The 22,412-nt window shown below is 54.8% G+C and overlaps 1 protein-coding gene across 1 annotated transcript; it reads left to right on the top strand.

The window, feature by feature from the left end:
• Positions 1–2,237: 2,237 nt before the first annotated feature.
• Positions 2,238–19,520, top strand: FSCN3 (fascin actin-bundling protein 3). Its single transcript, XM_073001906.2, has 7 exons — positions 2,238–2,336; positions 10,574–11,270; positions 13,067–13,185; positions 13,433–13,592; positions 13,937–14,107; positions 14,683–14,902; positions 18,979–19,520. Exons 1-6 carry the CDS (start codon positions 2,238–2,240, stop codon positions 14,886–14,888), a joined length of 1,452 nt encoding a protein of 483 aa, XP_072858007.2. The 3' UTR covers positions 14,889–14,902; positions 18,979–19,520.
• The last annotated feature ends 2,892 nt before the right edge of the window (positions 19,521–22,412 follow it).

Genomic DNA, 22,412 nt, shown 5'->3' with positions numbered 1-22,412 from the left:
TGCCAAAACGGCCTAGACAAGTGGGCCAAGAATTATGATCAGCACCAACTCTAGCATTAAAGTCTCCAAGAATGAACAGTGCCTCTCTTTCAGGGACTTTTTGGATAGTAGCTGCTAAATCGTCATAGAATTTGTCTTTCACTTCTGGAGTGGATGACAGTGTTGGTGCATATGCACTAATGAGGGTTACTGGTCCTGCTGATGAGTGGAGCTGCAGAGACAGGATTCTTTCACTCCCCACAGTAGGTGGAACAATGCATCTCAGAAGAGTATTTCTGACTGCAAAGCCAACACCATATTCCCTGGTCTCATTCGATGGTTTTCCCTGCCAGAAGAATGAGAAGTTTTTTTCTTTGACAGATCCCGAGTCTGGCAATCTTGTCTCTTGCAGGGCAACAATGTCCATCTGCAGTCTACTCAGTTCCATGTCAATGACAGCTGTCTTGCGCACATCGTCTATTTCTTGCAGGTCGTTAGGAAAGCCGTAGTCAGGAAAGCCAGGGGTCATTGTCCGTACATTCCAGGTGCCCAGCTTTAGGGCAGGCGTTTTCTTACGATTGTTGCATGGTGCACAGTTATCGATCTGCTTGTCGGGTTTGACCCTAAACCCCACGCACCCCGTGAAGTTAACAGACCGTGGCGAGGTAGCACCTTACAGGCTGGGGGCTGCCCAGCTTAAGGCGGGCGGTATCTACCTGGTGAGGTGTAATGACCTCTCCCACCGTCAGAAGTAGCCCCTGGCATCCTGCTCTACGCCAATTGAGCAAGGACTTATAACCGGTAACTGCTACTTCCCGTGTTGTTTCGACGCTGTATGCGAAGCTGGAGTGTCCTCTCCAGAGCACGAAGCCTGGGTAAAATAATATGGAGGATAGGCTGTTACCCAAGCAGCAGATCCCCCCTCTCCACGTCACTGAAATGGTCCAGTGGAAAGGCAAGAGCCAGTACAATTGGTTCCAGTGGCGTCGCAGGAGTTGGCGGAATGATATAAACTGCCTCCGGGACTCTGGCTCCGGATTTTGCCTCGAGGTTATCTCCTGAAGCCCTTTCCATAAGTGGATATAGCCAGAAGGCAGTGGAGGTTTGAAGTCGGAGTTTTCCTTCTCCTAGATGGGCTGCCTTCCAGGGCTGACGAGCCCCACCTACCCGGCCTCCTCTCTAATAGTGTGGAAGTGTTCTATGTTAGTTGTCATTCCAATTTATCAAATACTGAATAAATAAATGAATGAATGAATGAATGAATGAATGAATGAATGAATGAATGAATGAATGAATGAATGAATAAATAAATAAATAAATAAATAAATAAATAAATAAATAAATAAATAAATAAATAAATAAATAAATAAATAAGAATCCATCAGACCTCTTGGAAGGTCTATCAGCACAACGGCCCTTTTAAGTCCATGCTCCAGCGATAGCTGCTGAAGGAGTAGAAGAATTTGAAAGCTTTTAGACAAGTGGACAGGAGGAAACTGATCCCGCAGCAACACAGGTTGTGTGACTGGAAGACAAAAGCAGGGGACAACGCAGAACCAAATGTCAAATAAATCAGAACGCCTCATCAAATCCTGTGAAGCCAAATGCAAATACATGGTCCAAGTGGCCAAACAGAACAGAGAAATCAAGTAGGTGACCTAACTGGACACAGCAGATGGAGAAGCAGCCCTCTCTCTCCCAAAAGAAGACCAGGAGCAGATAAATTGTTAATATAAACAGTTTTCTGGGGGGAAAAAAGAACACTAAGAGAGTCATAATGCCTGAATGTGGTAACAGTTCTGACGAGTTCAAAGTCAGAGAAGGAGTTTATTTGTATTATTCAGCTCAGTTGCAAGGATTCTGAACTTGCTGTTGAAGCTAAAGGTGAGCTGAAAAAGATACAGGAAGAGAGTCGGGCCAGGCCGTGGGCAACATTACCGTCAGGGTCCTTCCACCCAGTCTGGATCCCTGGGATGAAAGGCAGAGCGAGCCTGTTTCTCTCCCCCCCCTCCTCCCCAGGTACAACCAGGAATCTTGTGGCTGCGTCCATTCTGAGGTGAGCTGTGAGTCACAAAGGCTGGGACCCAGGCAAGACTGTTCTTGGGTGGGGGGCAGTGCCCTTTTCTGTCTCCAAAGAGCCCTTTTGGGGGGGGCGTGGGCCCAGGCCAAGGAGGGGCCAGGCAGCATGAAGCGGTCCCACCAGAGTGCCTACCACTGACACTCTTTGCAGCCGTGGCTTTCCTGCCACCCAGTCTGTCATGCAGATCGGACTGGTCAACTGGACCGGGGGCTACCTGACCGGCGAATCCTACAGCGATGGCGTGAATGTCTTGGGGAGCTCCCTGGGAAGGAAGCAGGTGTGGTGGCCGCTGCATAACCTGGGACCCCTGCAAGCTCTTGGCTGGAATGGGGGCGGGACGGGTATGTTGGATTACCAGGACACCCCCCCCCATGCCCACCCTTGGGCTAGGAAGGCCGGGTGAGAAGGGGAGTGTGATTGGGTTCGTTAGAAATTTGAAGCAGTTCCTCCTTTCTGGCAGGAAAAGACAACTGAGCCTCTTTTGGGGGGCCAGACGGAACCGCTCCTGGTCTGTAGGTTTCCTCAATGGAGGATCTGCAGCGCGCATCGCAACACGGGTGTCTGGCCCAATCTCCCTCCTTTGGTGGTTGGTTGAACGATCGATCCGGTCTGATCACCTTCCTCCAGTGACCTTGTTCCCGTGGAAGGACTACAACTGTCAGTTCTAATGTCTGTGTTATCAATCCTTTTCCCTTTCTTAGTTCCGGATCTGGTAATAATCCTCCCACTTTCAGGTTAGGAAAGTCTTTCAACAACCCGCATGTTTTCTCATATGTGCATTCATCTTTTCTCCTCTCCCTCTCCTCCTCCCCTGTTGCCTCTTTCCCCGATCTACTAAAATCTCTCCTCTCCCTTTGATCCTTTATATCCTCCTCCCATACTGGTCTAATTAACTCCTCTTCCTTTTCTCCTCCTCCCTCCTCCACCAGACAGATTTCAACTTTCTCCTCTCTTTATTTTGATTCCTTTCCTTCTACAATCAATTTTTCCCCGTTCTATTATTTTCCCCCTCTCCTATCTCCGACGTCTCTATTCATGAGGACGGCTCACTCTGTTCCTTCTCTCTTTTTTCTGCTTCTCCTTCACAGGGAGTTGACCCTCTGTTTCATTCACAGCACTGGGCACCAGCCCGCCCACAAAGCCCCTCACCTGGCAGGCAATTTGTAGGCAGAAGGGCAAGCCAGGCTACTTTACATGCTTCTGCTGAACCCAGGAGCTAGTCTCCTTGAATAGCGAGTCAAAGTTTCAACGCCAATAACCTTGACACAAGAGAGAGTTCAAATGGTTGCTGCTTTATTTAGCTAAATAAAAGGCGGATGGAAGTCATGCCTCCAAGTGTAGGCAAAAGCAAACCGTGCCATACACAGGAAGACTAGGACTTTTATAACATTGGTTACAAGAGAATGGGAGGAGAAATGGGTGTTTCATGACTTATTGGCAGAAAGGGTGGGGTTACAAAGAATCAAAACTTTATGGGAGTGGGAATCACAGAAGGGAAAGAATTTCACAACAGGGTCTATAGACAGCAATTATGGAAATACATGGTTACATTGTTGTATTGTTCTGACAGGGAAGCAATTTATTACAGTGGGGTCTCGACTTAAGAACTTAATCCGTATTGGAAGGCAGTTCTCAGGTCGAAAAGTTCTTAAGTCGAATCTGCATTTCCCATAGGAATGTATTGAAAACCATTTAATCCGTATCTGCTCTTTTCGTCCATAGAAACTAATGGGAAGCTGCTTGTGACAAACCCAGACCTACTGGGATCTGCCACACAGTTACACTAAGCTGCCACCAACCATTCCCTTTAAGAAGTCACACAGACCAGGGATGGATTTTTAAACAATAAAAAGAATAAGGTTTATTTTAAATACACACAGGCAAAATAAAACGATCAGGTGAATAGGATAAAGTAACGTGGCTTATTCTCACTCATACATACATACAGTTTGGTTCACCCAGAACCCTCAACTTGAAGCACAGACCCTGAACCTATCAGTTCTGGCTAACCAACAGACACCTGAACCTATCAGGTTGGTACTCTGACACACAGTAGTACCCTGTCTGACACACAGACTCCCACAACAGCTTCTTCTTCCCAGCTGCTGCTTCGTCACATCCCAGTGTCTCTCAGCGTCTCTCTTCACCACACAGGCATCACATATTTATACAGTACAGCCCCTCCTCCTGATGTCCCGCCTTCCACTCCCCATAGGATGGAACTTTCCCTCCAAACCCATGACAGACAGGTAACATCAGTGCTGTTATGTAACACCTCCCCTCTTTATAAGTTGTTTTGTAGGGGGAAAGCTAAGGTGCTTTTCACCAAAAAACAACCTGGGTAAAACACACAACAACATTTATACATACCATATTACACTTACTCATACTTACATTCTAAGTTAAACCATAGCAAATAGGCATTTAAACATTTACCATATACATTACATCAATTTACCTTTATTCATACAAACCAATTCAAAAACAGGTACATTTTACTTTTTGTCATCATTATATACACATAGTCCATGTTTCTTTCGCCGTCTTCATTCTTCAGGTCTTCTTGATAAGGCGTCAGCAACACAGTTCACTGACCCTCTGACCACCTTCACTTCAAAGTCATAGTCCTGTAGGTTTAAAGCCCACCTCATAAGTTTGCTATTGTGGGTTTTCATTGTCTCTAACCATTGCAATGGTGAATGGTCAGTACACAGAATAAAATGTCTTCCCCAGATGTAAGGCTTGGCCTTCTGGATCGCGTAGACTATGGCCAAACACTCCTTCTCCACGGTGGCCAAATGTCTCTCACCTTTTTGAAGTTTCCTACTCAGGTAGGACACTGGATGCTGGTCACCATTCTCATCCTCCTGGCACAGAACTGCTCCTACCCCGCTGTTAGACGCATCAGTGTAGATGATGAACTCCCGGTCGAAGTCTGGAGCACGCAGGACAGGATAGTTGATTAGCGCCTCCTTCAACCTCTGGAACGCCGCCTCACAGTCGCTGGTCCACGGGATGCGGTCATCAGCCGTCTTCCTCGTCAGATCGGTCAGCGGAGCCGCAATCTCGCTAAACCTCGGGATGAACTTTCTGTAGTAGCCCACCAACCCAAGAAATGATTTGACTTTTTTCTTGGTGTTGGGTCTAGGCCAATCACGAACTGCTGCTATTTTGGCCTCCAGGGGTTTTATCATTCCTCCCCCTACCATGTGACCCAAGTATTTTATTTCTGGGCTACCCAGCTGACACTTGCTGGCCTTTACTGTTAGCCCTGCTGCACTTAACCTCTGCAGCACTAACTCCAGGGGTATCAGGTGATCTTCCCAGGTATTACTGAAGATCCCTATGTCGTCAATGTAGGCCACTGTAAAGTCACTGAGCCCTGCCAAGGTCTGGTCCATCAGCCTTTGGAATGTGGCTGGTGCATTTCTGAGACCAAAGCTCAGGACTCGAAACTCATAGAGACCAAAAGGGCTGCAAAAGGCAGTCTTTTCTTGATCCCTGGGATCAATTCTTAATTGCCAATATCCCTTTACCAGGTCCAATGATGAGATGAACCGACAACCCCCTATGGTTTCAATCAGGTTGTCTAGCCTGGGCATTGGGTAGGCATCAGGAGTGGTTACACGGTTTAATTTCCTGTAATCGACACAAAACCTAATGCTCCCATCAGGCTTGTCCACAAGGACTATCGGAGAGGACCAAGGGCTAGAAGAGGGGACGATTATGTTCTCCCTCAGCATCTCGTCCAGCTCCTTCCGCACCTTGTCCCTATAGGGTCCCGTTACTCGGTATGGGGATACTGCCTGCGGGGGTGCATCTCCTGTGTGGATCCGATGCATCACTCCCTTCACTATCCCCGGCTTGTTGGAAAACACCTGTTGATATTTACTAAGCAGCATTTTTAGTTCTTGCTGCTGGTCTTGGGTGAGTGCAGGACTGATCTTTACCTCCTCTGGGTTGTATTTTACTTCCCCTCTACCCTCCCAGAAGGGTAATTCAGCTTCCTCACTCTCAGCTGCTTTTATCGCGAATAAAACCCTCTGTTCCCCTCTGTAGTAGGGTTTTAGGGCATTCACATGAACCACCCTCCTTGCTTGGTTCTCCTCCTGCTCTATTAGGTAGTTCAGGTCTGACATCTTGGAAATGACCCTATATGGTCCTGCCCATTTGAGCTGCAGTTTATTCTCTCTGCAGGGCCTAAGCCAAAGCACTTCCTCCCCTGGGTCAAAGTGCCTCTCTCTAGCTTTGTGGTCATACCATGTTTTCTGTCTGACCTTCTGAGCTTGCAGGTTTTCTGCTGCCAGCTCTAGATTTCTCCTTAGGTCATTTATCAAGGTGTCTATGTAAGTCACAACGTCTTGTGGGTCATCCTGGGTGATCTGCTCCCAATTTTGTTTGATCAAATCAGGGGGCCCTTTCACCCCTAAGTGTGCAGCAAACATGTCCGAGTGCCCCCTTTGTAAGATCATGGGGCGATACTTTTCAGGTACCACCAGCTGACTTCTGATCCCATCTCCCCCTTTTGAGATATTCCTCAGGGTCTCTCTATATAAAATCCCCTTTTTCTCCAGAAATCTCACTGGGGTTTCAGGTGTTAGCTGGGCGTCAGTCACCTGTTCAAAACACTTTTGGAGAGTGGCGTCTGCCTTTTGCTCCTGTCCAAATCTGCTGTCTGTGGTTAAGGTTTCCACCACAGCTTCTGAACTCCCCTCTGCTTCCGTCTCTGGCTCATCATTACCCCCCTGAACTGTCCCCGTGGTGGCTTGTGAGCGTGTAATCACTAGCACCCGTTTCACATGTTCAGCCAGGTCATTTCCCACGAGCACGGCTGCTGGCAGAGTCGATGAAATCGCTAGCCGCCAAATTCCCCTCCAGCCTTGAAAGTTGACAGGTACCTCTGCTACTGGCAGAGAGATTACCTGCCCCTCAATCCCTGCCACCTTCATGCTCTCATTTGGGATTATAAACTCCCTAGGAATAATATCTGGATGGCACAGGGTTACCTGGGAACAAGTGTCCCGCAGCCCCCTATACTGACGGTCAAGTATTCCTACGTCCACCCCTGCTGTCTCAAACAACTGAGAATCTGTTTTCACCAGCAAGCAGCGCTTTACCTCTATAAGAGGACCATTTTCCTCAGCCTGATCAGCAGAGGTAGCTGTTCCAGACTGAGTAGCCATAGCAACAGGCTCCCTCTGTGACACTGAGCCTTGCTCTTTCTGGACACAGAACACAGCTTTTGGCTTGGTCCCACTAGAATCCTGAGGCACCATTCCTTTTAGCTGCTTTAATTTCTCACAATCTGAGATTAGATGACCCTTTCCCTGACAGAAATAACATTTTCTGGTGTATTTTGATTCTCTCTCATCTTGTTTTGGTTTTCCCTCCAAAACCTGAGGTCTTAGTTTCATGTCTGAGGGCTTCCCTTCACCATGGGCCCCTCCCCCTTGCTGGCTTTTCCCTGATCCCTGAGAGTACTTGCTGTAGGTTTCTTTGGGTTTACCTACAGATTTCCCCTCACCCAAGGGCTTTCTTATTTGGGAAATAAAATCGGCGATCTCTGCGGCTGCTGCCACAGATTTCGGTTTCCTTTCCCTCACCTGGAATTTCAATTCCCCATGCAGGACTGAATAGAACTGTTCCAGTGCTATCAAGTCTTTCAGCTGCTCATAGGTCTCTGTCCCTTCCTGCGATAGCCATTTCTCAAGCAGCCTCACCAATTGGGCCCCCACTTGGGTAAAAGTCTGTTCTGGTTTTTTGGTGAGGGACCTGAATCTTTGTCTCAGCTGCTCTGCATTTATCCCATGTCTTGCAAACACCAGTTTTTTAAACTCTGCAAAGTCTTTCATCAGTTCCTCAGGCATCTCGGCATAAACCTCAGCCAGGCTACCACTGATTAAAGATCGCATGATGGTCATCTTCTCAGTTTCCCTCACTGAGAAGTCCACAAACGCTCTTTCCACTAAGGAAAAGAACACCTCAGGACAATCTCCCTTGTGGTACACAGGGAATTTCTTCAGGTCAGCTTTAGACAGTTGGCCTCCCTCAGAATCCCTATTGTTATTATTGTTCTGGTTCATCAGTTCCAGTTTTCTTAATTCAAACGCCATTCTCTCTCTCTCCAATCTTTCCTCCCTCTCCATTCTCTCTCTCTCTAATTTTTCCTCCACTTCAAATTGCCTCATCCTCAGTTCATGCTGTTGGACTATGAGCAATTTTTTGAGTTCTGGGTTCTGCTCTCCTGTGCTGTCCCCTTGCACTGAGCCAAATTCATCCTCAGAACCTTGGTCAATCTGGGGGTCTTTCACTTCACTCATGTCTGCTACTTGGCTTCGAGTCAAGGGCATAATCCCCCCTCAGAACAGGCTGCTTTAAAAAGTCAAGCCTCAGAATAAAACGACCACTTTTTTTTCCTTCTTGCCTCAGAACCAGCCTTCCTAGGCTGCTGTTCTTCAGCACTAACTTGCAACAGTATCGAGTCAGAGCCTACCCCCCTCTGCTGGGCCTCTCAGCTGGCAAGCTAGCTCACTGTTACTACGCAGTTTTGCCTCAGCTTTTTCCCGCCAAAACTAGGCTGCCTCAGAGCACCTTAATCTAAGTCTCCCCAGTTGGCACGTTCTTCTACTAGCGCACCTCCCCGTGAGGTACACCTAGAAGATTACCTACGCGCCTCAGACTGTCCCTGACTAGACCCCCCTTGCTCTGGGCACACCTGCCAAGGCTTTGCTGGACCACTGGACAACTGGACCAGTCGTATCCCACACGCTGGACACCAATCAATGTGACAAACCCAGACCTACTGGGATCTGCCACACAGTTACACTAAGCTGCCACCAACCATTCCCTTTAAGAAGTCACACAGACCAGGGATGGATTTTTAAACAATAAAAAGAATAAGGTTTATTTTAAATACACACAGGCAAAATAAAACGATCAGGTGAATAGGATAAAGTAACGTGGCTTATTCTCACTCATACATACATACAGTTTGGTTCACCCAGAACCCTCAACTTGAAGCACAGACCCTGAACCTATCAGTTCTGGCTAACCAACAGACACCTGAACCTATCAGGTTGGTACTCTGACACACAGTAGTACCCTGTCTGACACACAGACTCCCACAACAGCTTCTTCTTCCCAGCTGCTGCTTCGTCACATCCCAGTGTCTCTCAGCGTCTCTCTTCACCACACAGGCATCACATATTTATACAGTACAGCCCCTCCTCCTGATGTCCCGCCTTCCACTCCCCATAGGATGGAACTTTCCCTCCAAACCCATGACAGACAGGTAACATCAGTGCTGTTATGTAACACTGCTATTCCGCCTTCTGCCACTAGAGGGGGATATTTTTTTCTTTTTTCCTTTTAACCTAAGATGATTTAGCTTTTTAAAAAAGGGAAAAAAAGAGTTCGTAACTCGAATCTAAGTTCGTAAGTCGAGTCCATATATCCCTATGAGAGTGGTTCGTAAGTCGAAACGTTCGTATGTCGAGCCGTTCATAAGTCGAGACCCCACTGTATCTTGCAAAGACGTTACAAGGTTGGGTGAAAAGGAGACTTCCAAGGTAATAGGAAAAAGGTGTTGTGCGGTGTGACTGTCCAGGTTCCGGAGCTCAATTTGCATAAGATTGGTCCTGGTATTCGCCTGGGGGAAGAGTAAGAAAACCCATCCATCCTGCTGGGGGAAGGAGCGACCCCTGCTGGGTCTGTTTGCTTCTCCAGTCTAGATTGGAAAGTGAGATAACCCGTCCTGGCGAAGGAAACCTGGCCAGCCTTATTCCTTTGCAGATACTCTTGAGGGAACAAAAAACAAACGAACACATGTACATATATGTATTCTGCGTGATCTGATCAAAAGTGAGTTCTTCTTGTGTGTGCTTTTGTGTACGTGGTCCCTTCACTTCCTTCCTTTGTGCCAAGCTCTGCACCTGAGATTGAGCGACAGGCATCCGTGCGGCGTTCTGCCTAGCAGATCCCAAGCAGTGTCAAAGGGTGGCAGAAGAAGGTGACCCAGAAGAAGAGGGAGCACAAGGGATGGGGAGGGCAACTGCCCAATCCCTGCTTGCAGAGGGGGCCAGTCGGAGTAGAAGTGGGAACGATGACCCAGAGGTTTGCAAGACCTCTCTGTTTCAAGCTATCCTTGACCCCAGGACTGAGCAAGTCGCCTCCCCCTCCCTTCTACCCTAAGTGCCCAGGAGGGGTTGGCAGTGGTGCATATTGCAGCCCCCCCAGGCTTTCTGCCTTGGTCCTGCCTTCTCCTATGGGTCCGTGCAAGGGCTCTCTCTCTCTCTGTGCATGTGCATGCTTGCCTGCCCCTCCACACAGGTCAGAAGGGTGGAGGAAGGGGTGGGGTGGGGTGCCCTTCCCAGTTGTCTTGTCTGTGCAGAGTGGCAAGGGTGGAGGTGCCAAAAGATGGGCAGCCCCTTTTCAAAGGGCCAGACTCCGCTCCGCTGCCTCCAGGTGGTTCATATTCCCCCCCCCCCCGTTCCTCTCCTCCTTTGATCCCTGCAGACCTGGGAGCTGGAGGTGGTGGCAGCAGAAGGGAAGCAGACCCGGGTGGCCTTGATTGGGCATCAAGGACAGTGCCTTCTGGTGGATGCCGACGGCACCGTCCGGTGTGGAAGGCCCACGTCAGACCATCTGAGCCACCTCCTACTGGAGGTGCACCCCAGCGGGGCCTGGACTCTCCAGCAGCCTGACAGCAAGAAATACTTGGAGTCAGACGGAGAGGACGTCTTCTGTGTCTCCCGAGGCCTTTCCTCCCACCAGAGGTGGATGCCCCAGCTGGCCGTCCACGCCCATGTGGTGCTCTTTCATCCCAGCAGCCGGCGCTACGCTCGGGCCGACCCAGATCTTAATCGGGTCTGGGTGGATGCCTCGGTGCCTCACCTGGAGGAGTGCAGCTTCGTCCTGCGCTTCTGGAGCGGCGCCTGCCACCTGGAGACCTCCAACCACCAGTTCGTCTCCCGGTCAGAGACGCTGGCGGAGAAGCCCTCGGCAGAGACCGCCTTCCAGCTGACCTTGAGGCCAGGCTGCCTGGTGGTCCTGGCGGACCGGGGCGGGCGCGTCCTCTACCCGCAGGGCGGCCGGGGGCTCCTCTGCCTTGGGGACAGCCCGGAAGATCACGAGGAGTGGTTTGTCATCAAGAGGTGTCCGCAGTGGGTCACCCTGAAGACGAGAGCCAAGAGATACGCTAGCGTCTTGGGAGGCAAGTAAAACCCAAGATTCCAGGCTAGGGGGGGTGGCCTGAGTGGGGGGGGGCAAGTCCCTTCCCCAGAAATGCCTACAGGCAAGGACAGGCACCGCAGAGCCTCTCTCTTTTGGCCCAGCCGCCCAATTGGGGGGGGGGGGCAGGCAGAACGGGCTCCCCTCCCAGTAGCCCCAGAGGGAGTCTGGTGGGCCCAGAAGGAAGTGGGCTCCACGTTGGAGGCTCCAACATAGCCCGTGGCAGGGAGTGAAGGGGCCAGATCACAAGGGGTCTCTCGGGCACCCCTTTGGGGGCATCGTTTGGGGGAGACTCATTCCCGGCATCCTCTTCGTTGTGGCCTCTCCAACGAAAGGCCGCTGTGGCGCTGCCTCAGGGAGATGCTCCCTGGGACAGGAAGGCACCTACACACCCACATCCACCCATCTACACACACACACACACACGCACACACCCCGAGGCTCGCTCCCAGTGGGCCTGCCTGCCCCTTCTCTGCACAGGGTCCCTCCCATGGGTGGCCTTCTCCAAAGGTGAGGATTCCTCGCAGGAGAAACCTTTGCTTCCCCCTCCCAGGCCACTGTGCAATTCAAGGCCATGCTTTCGAATCCTGTCCGCTTTTATTTTTCAGAACACCATTTTCCTGCCCATTTCCAGGTGTGTTTGTGTGTGTGTGTGTGTGTGTGGAGGGGGGGGTGCAGACAGAGGGAAGGAAAGAGCCAACGGCTTTGTCCTTTGCAGATTCAGGGAGGGTTCGTGCCCCTCCCGAGGATGTTGGGGGTGCGCATGGAGCCTTAGCAGGGCCCCAGGCAAGCAGGGTGGGGTGGGGGGGGCAGGGGGATCGGCGTTCTTTCTCTTCAGATTAACCCTTTTCTCTTTGGGCTCATGAACCACTGAACATGTAATGTGTAACCATGACTCTCTCCATAGGCAAGGGTGCTATTCTGAGGGTGTAATGACAAGAGGCCTCCATCCCCACCCCCACCCCCCACCTCAGGGTGACAGGGCCATCTTCCATGGTCTGAAAAACCACTCAGATGACCCCATCTCTCTCTCTCTCTCTCTCTCCCTCTCCTTTTAAATGACCGTCAGTGGCCCAAGCAATGTGGGGGGGGGGTCTTTGGTAACAGAGGAAGTCCGGCCAAGCAAACCTGTGGATGTCCCCCTTCCCCCAATGGCAATCAGAACGTACCCCCTTTGGGAAGGCGTCCCCTCCACCCTTCTGATTCCAGGAACATAAGGGCATTCGTGAGGTGCAGTGGGTGGAGGGGGGGCGTCCTTGGATCTGGGAGGCTTGGGTTCCATCCCCTGCCCACGTCATGAAACCTTCCTGGGGGGGGGGCAGTGATAGCAAACCCCTCCTTGAACATCTTGACCTTGTGGAGCTCAAAACATCTTGATGGCAGAGAGCAACTCCTGGGCGTGTTTATTAGTGAAGGATTCTGAGCTAAGGAGGAAAAAAGGTGGCTTTGCGGAGACCCCCAGACCCCGTGGCCGGCTCCCTCGTGACCTCTGGAGAAGAAAGGCATGAGGCCGCCTGGCCTTTCCTTTCTGTGTATCGCCCGAGAAAGGGGGACAACGCGAGAAGGCAGGAAGGGTCTGCCGAGGAGAATATCAGCCTGTGTGGAAGGAAGGTCAGCCCAGGCCGGAGCCGGGGGAAGGCGGCGGAGGAGCCCACGGGAGGTCCTTTCCTGCCCCTGCTCGGCTGTACCCACCGGTCCCTTCATTCCCCCTTAATTTCTCGTGACCCTCCCAGCCTCCAAGGGTGGCCGGCTGGCTGAGCGGGCCTCTCTCCTCTCCAGACTCTCAGGTCTATGCCGGTTCCAAAAAGGCAACCCCAACATCTCCCTTCCTCTTTGAAGTTGGCCCAGATGCCCAAACAGTGCAGCTGAAAGGTGTCCACCACAGGTATTTGGCTCAGGTGGGTCTCCCCCTCCCCCCAACGCGGGCACTTGGGGCGCTTCTCTCCTGATCGAGAGGGTTGAGAGCGGGCAGAGGGGCCGCTGGGGCCAGGGAGGCGGGCCTGTCCTGGCCACGAGGGCCGGGGCCCTTGGCTCTCCCTCTGGGTGGGAGCGTCTTCTCCTGCCTCCCGGGACTGGCCTGGCGGAGGGCCAAACCCATGACGCTTCTCTGTGGGTGGCGGCGGTGGCGGGGTTTCTTGTCTCCAGAGGCAGGGCAAGCGTGTGGCCGCTGACGGCTCCCGGGAAGAGCCAGAGACCAGGTTCCAGGTCTCGTGGCATTATGGGAGCATCGTCCTGCGAGCTCTGAATGGCTGCTACCTGGGCACTCTTCCTGTGGGGCTGGTGGTGGCCCGAGCAGAGCACCCAGGTGAGAAGGACCCCTTGCATGCCCTGGAGGGCCCCAGAGCATCGCGTCCTCCTGGCCAAGGAGTGTAGAGACCCGGGGGGGGGGCTGGGAGCCTCCCCCCCTTCCCCCTTCCCCTGCTGTGCCCTGGGGAGGCCTTTCATTCATAGGGTGGCTACAAGTTGGAAGGGGCTTCGCAGCAGAGAAGGACTGCTGGGCAGAGCCGGAGCGGCAGGAGAAGGCCCTTCTTCCAAGTCTGCTGGGGAGGGGGCGGCGGCTTCCTCTCTCTGGCTGGAGCTCCAGGCGCCCAGCTGCCCAGGGAATGCCCGACGGACCGGTTGCCCAACCGCTTCTCCTTCTCGCTGCAGGGCCCAACGAGGCGTTTGAGGTGCACCTGGCCAACCGCGCCTTCCTGGTGCTGCGTGGTCAGTACGGCTACGTGGGGAGCCCGGCCGGCCACGAGATCTTGCAGTGCAACGTCCTGGAGCCAGACTGCGTGGAGCTGCTGCCGTGCCAGCGTGGTGTTTACCATTTCCAAAGTAAGGCAGGTGGGTGGGGAGGGCATGGGCGCTGGCCAAGACCCTGCCTGGGCTTTCCTCCGGCCTCGTCAAGGGAGGGAGGGAAGGACCGGAGGCCCCTCTGAGCAGGAGAGGGAGCAGACGCAGCAGCCCCCCCCCAGAAGTCCTGCCCTTCCCGAGGTCCCCAACTCTGCCCAGCCCCCAGGCCCCACCCCGCAGCCCTGCTGAGGAACTGCGAGAGGGTGGCTTGGCTCTATGGGGTGAGCAGAGTTTGGAAGTGACCCACCGGGGTGCCCCATGGCCTTCTTTCAGGTGTCCTGTTTAGAAACAGAGCTGGGAACCACCTTCTCTCCTGGCCTCCAGCGGCCGTTTTTAGTGGCCCAAGGCAAGGCAGGCAGGGTCTTCCTTTGACCCATGACAGCGGGGGGGGGGGGCGAGGGAGTGGCTTGAGCCGCAGGAAGGAACCCCAGCAGGGCGCTTGGCCTGCCTCTCTTTCTGGGGGACCATCCTGCCAGGAGTGAGGAGATGCTGCCCTTCAAGTCACTGGCCTGTCCTTTGGCCGCTTGCCCGAGACCCACCCTGTCTTCTCCTCCCAGGCCGAGGGAAAGGCTTTTGGTCCCTGACCCCCGAGAGGACCCTCAAGGCAGGGGGAGTCGTGGCCTTGAACTTCTGCCTGGAGATCCGAGGGAACCACCGGCTGGCCGTCCTGGCGCCCAACGGCTACTACCTGCGCGGGGACCGGGAGGGACCCCTCCTGGCGGACAGTGAGGAGGTGACCGCAGAGTGCCTCTGGGAGATCTAGGAGGCCCAGAAGAGGTGAGCGGGGGGGGGCGGTGGACGGGAAGTGGGAGCCTCCCCCCCAGGCAGAGAAGTGGGCGGGACTCGGAGGGCTGTCCGTCAGGAAGAGCCCCTCGGGAACGCTTCCTCTTCAGTCCCCCTTCGGTCCCCCCCTCGCAGCCCCGACAGGCAGGAGCCCCCCCCCCAGGGATGCAAGCCCAGCGCCTGGCTGGCTACCTTCTCTTCTCCCAGCCCTCCCCACCATGACCACCCCCACCCCCAAGGCCCAGCCAACCAGCCAGCATGAGCCCCATGCAGCTGGGCTGGTGGGGCCCGGGGGGCGGCTGCCCCTCGCAGGGGCTGGGGGGGGGCGGACAAAGGGGCTTCCAGTTGTGGCCAAAAAGGCTGCTTTGGGGTCCTGGCAGACGGGAAGGACCTGTGGCGTTTCTTTGGCTCCAGAGGCTGACCTGCGGCGGTGGAGGAAGAGGAGGAGGAGGAGGAGGAGGAGGATGAGGAGGAGGAGGAGGAGGAGGAGGTCTCCATCTCCTGGTCTGGGTCCAACCCCAGGTGCAGGACCCCAAAGCAGGAGGAGACCCAGCCCTTGCTGCCCATGGAAGACGAGGGGAGATCCTGGCTCTGGCGCTGCGGCCCAGTGAGGGTTTGATAGCTTTCCTCTCAGCTCTGCAGCAAGGCTCAGAAAGGGGGTGTGTGTTTCTTAAACAGAATCCAGAAAACGAAAGGGTCTCCCTCTGCTTTCTTTTGTGGATACTGGGCGGGGGGGGGATGCAGGTGAGGTGGGGGGTGTCTGAGTTGGGAACTAGCTCCTTGGTGGAGCACACCAAGGTCTCCTGGAGCCAACAGCAAGAGGGCCTCTGAGCATGTGCAGGGTGCGCTTCCCTCCGCTGGGTGGCCACAACCACACCCACTCACACCCACAATGTACCTCCCTCCCAACCCCGGGCCCCGAGGGCTGAGGAGAGCCCTTCTGAGCACGGAGTGGTGGTGGTGGTGGGGGGCAACTCAAGAGGGCTGCTCTTCTGGAAAGCCTCCTGGGGCCGTGCTGGTCTCGTCCGCAGAGTCCCACGGCCTCCTCTCTCCACAGGAGCCAGAAATCAGGTTTCTCTCTCTCCTCCGTCTCTCTGCTGCTGCCCTCCAGCTCCCTGCAAGACTCCAGCTGAGCGGAGAGATGATGCGCGGGGGGGGGGAGCAAAACACCTGGAACACCAGCCAGATTTCCCCCTCCTCCCCACACAAGGCAGGGCCTCTCTGCCCCACAGAGTCACCCCTGGAGTCCCTGGCTTCTGCCGAGCTACCTTGAAGCCATGCCAGGAGCCTGGGCTGGGTCGGGCCAGGTGCCCTGTTTCCCCTTTGGGTGAGGCCAGGACTGGCTTTCTGGGTGAGAGCTTCCCCTCTGGGTCTCCTAGGCAAGACAGGGCAGGGCAGGGCAGGGCACCCGTGGAAGGAAGAGGGCACAGAGGTCCAGGGAGCAGGAGGGGCTGGGCAAGCTGGCCTCCTGGAGCATCAGTGCCACGGTGGGCTTCCTGAAACAGGCAGAATGGCCCCCTCTTCACCCAGCAGCTGGACCTGGAGGAAAGGGAGCCCAAAGTCAGGAAAGGGCTCTGGCCTTCAGTGGGTGTGGGCACCCCCTCCGCCCTGTGGCCCCCTCAGCCTTCCTGCCCCATGCCCAGCCTGCACACTGTAAAGGCCCGTCCCCCCCCCCCCGGTGGCTGAAGCTCCCCCTCCCAGTCATCAGGAAGGGGGGGGTCAGAAGGGTGAGAACCAAAGAGCTTCTTGAAGGGGGCTCCTCTTACCAGAAACATCTCCATCGTGTCAGGCCCAGTGGGAAGGGGCAATGGTGGGCAAAGGGGGCCTAATCCTGGGTGGAGCTGGAAGGATTCTGAACCTCGGGTGCCAGGGCAGCTCAGAGGATCTGCAGAGGAAGGCTGCAGGGGAAGAGGCCACAGAAGGAGCGCTTCACGTACGTACACAGAGGGACAGCAGGGGTCGGCGTAGGGCAAAGGCCCCCCCCCCCCCACACACCCGGGAGGAGGCTGGCAGAGAGAAGCCCGGTGGCACCACTGGGAAGCCTCAGCCAGTGTGTGGAAGTGGCCACAAGGACCAGCACTTGCTGAAGAAAAGCCACCACTCGCCTGGGGTGGAGGCCGGAGAACTGGGGGAATCTGTTAATTAGCAAAATAAAATAAAAGGCATGAGAAGTGACCAGGTGGGGGGGGGGGTCAGGGGAAGCAACCCTAGTGCTGGCGACATCAGGGCACGAGGCTCTGCGGCTTCAGGTGCCCAGCAGAGAGAAAAAGAGGGTTGATGGCCCAAGAGGACTGTCAGGATACGGCCAGGTTGCATGGCGAAGCCTAAAGGACTTGGCTGGATCTTGCCCTTCCCTTTCCTCCACACAGGTACCGCCAGGCCTCCTTTGTCCTCGGAGGTAGAGGAGCCAGAGCTTGCTCGGCCCACCTCCTCATCACCCCCCGGCTCAGGATCCAAGTCAGGGCTTTGAGGGAGGGAGGGCGGACCTTCCCACTTACCTGGCTGCAGAGGGGCGCATAGGGGGCTGTTGCAGTCAAGGGGGTTGCCAGAGACTCCTGAGGAGCTGATGCCACGTGGAGAAGCCCAAACCCCCCTGGGGTCCCTGCAAAGGAGACAGTCAGGGAGCAGAAGGGTCCCCGACACCCTTAGGGGGCCCGGGGAAGTTTGCCTCCGATCACTCAGCCTGGAAAGGGCTGGGGCGCCCGCGGAGGAATCCCTTGGTTAGACCCCACCCACACCCGAAGCACTCAGGCCTGAGGCAAGGATGGAGTGGGGTGGGGCAGGGTGGGGAGGGACGGCCAGGAGAGGAGGAAGGAGGTCCTCAGGCCAGCCGCAGAAGCCCAGGATTGGATCTTCCCGGTGTTGGCGCTGAGCCTCTGCGGTTTTATGAGCAGCGTTCCCGTCTGCCACGGGAAGCAGGGTGCCACCTTCCCTTTAGTGGCAAGACCTAGGAAGCGTGGATCCCTGCTTGCGGGAGTGGGCAGGGATCCTGTGCCAACAGCCTTCTCAGGAGGGAGGTGGATCTCATCCCTCCATCGAGGAGGACCCTGTGGGGCCAGGCGGGCACCTGTGCACGTGGTGGCCAGCCCTGCTTGGGCTTCCCGTCGCCGTCTCGCTCTCCGATTTGAGAACCAAACCTAGTTGGAGAGAAGAAGATAAGGGGAGGGAGGCTCAGGGCCAGCTGGACGGGCCCCACAGGCCCCTTCCGGGCGCCGTGACCACCAGTCAGCCGGTGGGCTAGGCTTTTCTGGGGGCTGGATTTCAGAGCCCCCTTGTCTTTATACTTCGCTGCCTCCCCTCCCTCTCTCCCTCCAAATCAGGAATCCACCCCCCCCTTCCCTCCTGAGGGCAGCAGCCGCTGGGATGAGCCTCTGTCTCCTTGCAAAAAGAGCTTCCCGTAAGGGGGCCAAGCTTAAGCAGCAGCGGGGCTGTGAGTTTGTCTCGGGCACAGAGGTTGTGCAGGATGGAAACACAGGATGCTGTTTGGCCAGGAGGAAGGTATGTGGGGGGGAGGCCCCCACCCAGGGAGGAGGCTGAGACCACCGAGGAGGCAGGAGGCTTGGCCAAAGAAAAAGCAACGGTGAGGGAGAGACCCCGTTCTTGGAGGAGTCCCAGAGCGCATGCTCCCCCCACAAATAAGTCCTTTGAGGCTATTTTGGGGGAGGGCAGTGCGGGAGGGAAGGGCAAGGACCGGGTGCTCCGAGGAGCCCTTTCAAGAGGGCCCACGCTCTGCCCTCGGGCACAGACGTTGCTCTTGGGCAGCTAGTTCCTCACTCTCTCCCTAACGGGTCTGGCCAGGTGCCCCAAAGGGAAGGCCAGTGCCAGCCGGGCGTGTGGGTGGCTCGTCCTCTTGCTCCCCTGCCCCACTGACAGATGTTTAGGAAAAGGCAGGTGCTGAAAGTGAAGGGCTGAGCGCTGCTTCCCAGTGGGAATATGGACTGGCCCGTGTGGGTGTTGCCGGCCAAGATACTTGGGAAGCATCATTAAAGCAACAGCCTCTGAACGCAGGAGAATACGCCTTGCTGGGGAAGAACATGACCCTTCTGAGAAATCCTTGGCTTGTGTTGCAGACATTTTTCTCCTACAACAAGTGGAGGAACAAACCAGAGAAATCGTCATTCTGGAGTTGATCCTAGCCAACAGAGATGACTTAGAAGTGGCAGCAAGAGGAACGCTGGGGGAAAGCGACCGTGTTTTACTTGCGTTCTTGATTTCAAGGGAAATAAACACAGAGTGTGGCCACGGATATATGCTAGATTTTAGGAAAGCCAGCTTTAAGATACTCGGAACAATGATAATTAAGGACCCGTGCAGGAGGAAGGGTCCAAGATGGGTGGGAGTTTCTTGAAAGGAGAAATCATAAAGGCACTACAAACAATTCCGAGAAGAAAAGAAGGTGAGAGACAGCAAAAAAAAAAAAAAAAAAAAAGACCAACTGGCATCACAAAAAGCTCAAAGAGGAGCTGACACCAACACCAACAGAGTGTGTGTGTGTGTGTGTGTGTGTGTGTGTGTGTGTGTGTGTGTGTGTGTGTGTGTGTGTGTGTGTGAGAGAGAGAGAGAGAGAGAGAGAGAGAGAGAGAGAGAGAGAGAGAGAGAGAGAGAGAGAGAGTCTGGAGTCTCAGCAGAAGGAAGGGCGGGTGAAGGGCCCAGTCCTCATGAAAAGGGGGCCTTGCTCAGGAGTCCAGGAGAACTGGTTCGGAAGGAGTCCATGTGAAAACTTTGGGGGACTCACCAGTGCCCCCCCAAGAGCAAAAGCCTGGAGCTGACTGAGGCTTCCTGAGGGTCAGCTGCCTTGAAGTCCTTGGGAGCCCCCCCCCCCCATGTGAGGAAACGGGCTTCCCTGCCCTAGGATTTGTAATACCCTTCGAACTTTTGAACGGCAGGCTTGAAAGGGACCTTGTGGATCCCTGAGTCCAGCGCCTGTCAAAGAGGCACAGCAGGGAATCGAACTCCCAACCCCTCTGGCTCTGCAGCTGGATGCTTAAACCGCTGGGGTGTCCAGCAGTAATTTTTTTAAAAAAAATGAGTTGAGGGGGCTGGAAGGCTTCATGGCAAAGAGGGAAGGGTCGCCTGAGATGTTTCACTTACTCTGATGGTGGCGTCAGGGAGCCCCGTTGTGGAAGCCAGCTCTGCCTGAGTGGATGCCTCCAGGTACTGCCTGCGCTGGAACGCTGGAAAGGAGATTTGGGCACAATGCTCACCCTTTGCCCTAGGCCTGCCTCCCCCGCAAGGGCACACCCTTGCCCGGTGGCGAGGGGCTCCACTGAGCCTCTGGATCGGCTGCTCTGGACCGAGGGCAAGGCAGCCCTTGGACTAGGGAGGACTTTCTCCGGTTCCCTCCCTCCCTCCTACACACACACACACACACACACACACACACACAGAGAGAGAGAGAGAGAGAGAGAGAGAGAGAGAGGACGGCCCGATGGGCCTCTATCTGGCCGCCTTCCCTGCACAAGGTCGCCCCGGTGGCTGCCTGGGGTCTGGGTGGGATGGGGAGGGAAGCACCACAGTCTTGCAGGCCCTCTCTCCAGCCCCCCCAGCCCCCCCAATGCCCTGCCAGAGAAACCACAACCCCTCCGGCTTGCAGCAGCCCAGAGCTGCACATCCCCCCCCCCAGGCACCCACCTTGCTCCAGGACCTCCCTCTGTTGCTCTGTGAAGACGGCCCTGCTCCTCTGCGGGTCCCTTCCTGATGCTCTCGCCAGCCTGGCCACCTTTGGGCTCCCCAGGGAGTGGGCTGGGGTGGGTGTGGGGCGCCGCCCCACTGAGCTCCCGGCACTTCCTCTACCTAGCAAGGGAGATCAGGAATACAGAACGTGTGCCAGCGCAGGTGGGACCGAGGATGGGGGCCACCTGGAATTAGGGCCCTGCGCATGCACATGCCTGCACAGACACACAAACACACCCCTTTAAAAATAAGAACATCCCCGACAAGAAGCATCACAGACAGACAGACAGACAAGCCCTGTTTCAAAGGAACGTGTGCTTCTCCCTCCTTTACTGGCAACCCCTCAGATGAATGGGTAAGCCCTGAGAGCAAAATTGGCTGTGCTACCAGTTGCGCAGTTGATTGTGAGAAGAGAAGTGTGTCAGAGGAGAAGACAGGCCACGTGATGGCCTTGAGGCAGAACACCTGAACCGTGTGGTCCTTTTGGGAGAAGACAGACCCGCCTCCCTCCGTGCCAGACAGAGGATCTTCCCTTTCAACACAAACGCTCCAGGTATAAACTGATTTCCCTCTTTTTTGGTTTTTGACCCCTCTCTCACCTGTCTGAATGCATCCGTTCTGAGTATTAGCCCACAGGAGCATCTCTTTACAGATGCTGGCTATTTGCCCACTTTTAACCCCCAGGGGCTGGCCTGGCATTCGGCTTCTGATACGGTGTATGCCTGTTTTAAATCTTAGCTCACCTGAAATCCTGCCACCCAGTTTTCTTTAGGGCTGTCCCCCTTCCCCTAAGGTGGTATTTTCAGCAGCATTTTCACCTTCTGGAAGCATTCGTATTCATGGTGAACTCCTGTCTCTTGAAGCATTTCTGATCGTGAGATCTCACCCCCACCTTAGACTGGAATGGACCTGACATTCTTGGCCTGGGGAGACTTGCAATCAGTCTCAAGGCAGTGAAGTCCCCAGGGCGAGTGTGTGTCTCCTCTAAATGCTGGTCAGATCCTCACTGTGATGTCACTGTTGTTCCCCTCTTTCACAAAAAGTATTCCCTTTCTGCTTTCCTTGTCCCAAAGATGGCCGTATCCTTGACATGCACTTATCCTTCCTTCCCCTCCTTTCCTGTTTTGCCCATTCCTTTCGAATATGTTAGGCAGCCAGCCAGCTGCTCCGATATCAGGTGGTGCTTTTATCCCACCAGGTTTCAGTAATCACTCTTCCTGTCCCCAGGCTCACAAGGACTGGGCTGAAAATCCTTGGAAATGGGTTTGAAGGCAATGCAGGGTCAATGTTTAAAGCTGCCACATCCTCTGTCCAGACACCCAGGCTGATGTGCAGACCCCCTGCCCGTGAGAGGAAGGGGCAGGATGGCAATGGCGGCACCACTGCCTTGGGGGGGGGGATGCCTGCCATGTTTGTAGGCCGAGGAGGGAGAGGAGAGGAGGCCAAAATGGACCCCTGGGGTGCCCTGCCTTCTGGGCAAATAGCGCTGTGGCTCTCCTACGACAGCCCTTACCTGCCCGCAGAGGTTGAGCCAGAGAAGCAAACTGGTCTGGGGCTTCCATGTCCCCCTGCAGCCTTCTTAGGATGCGGTTGATGGAAGACACCTGGAGGAAGAGCAAGGGGACACACAGACAGACACGACACACACACACACACACACACACCGGGCCTTTGCTAAGCAATCCCAGTGCAAAGCCACACGGGAAGGATAGCGCTGTTCTCTCACCCCACAGGGCAAGCTGTGGAGCAAGAAGGCTCAGGGCTGGCAAGACTGGCACCTCAAGGGTTCCGCTTGGAGCAGTAGCTCCCTCCTGGCCCCTGCCCGCCCCTG

The sequence above is a fragment of the Pogona vitticeps genome, chromosome 5 (genome assembly GCF_051106095.1).
Source record: "Pogona vitticeps strain Pit_001003342236 chromosome 5, PviZW2.1, whole genome shotgun sequence".
NCBI lineage: Eukaryota > Metazoa > Chordata > Lepidosauria > Squamata > Agamidae > Pogona > Pogona vitticeps.
Note: the sequence above shows the minus strand (reverse complement) of the source record. Positions and strands in the feature narration are given on the sequence as shown.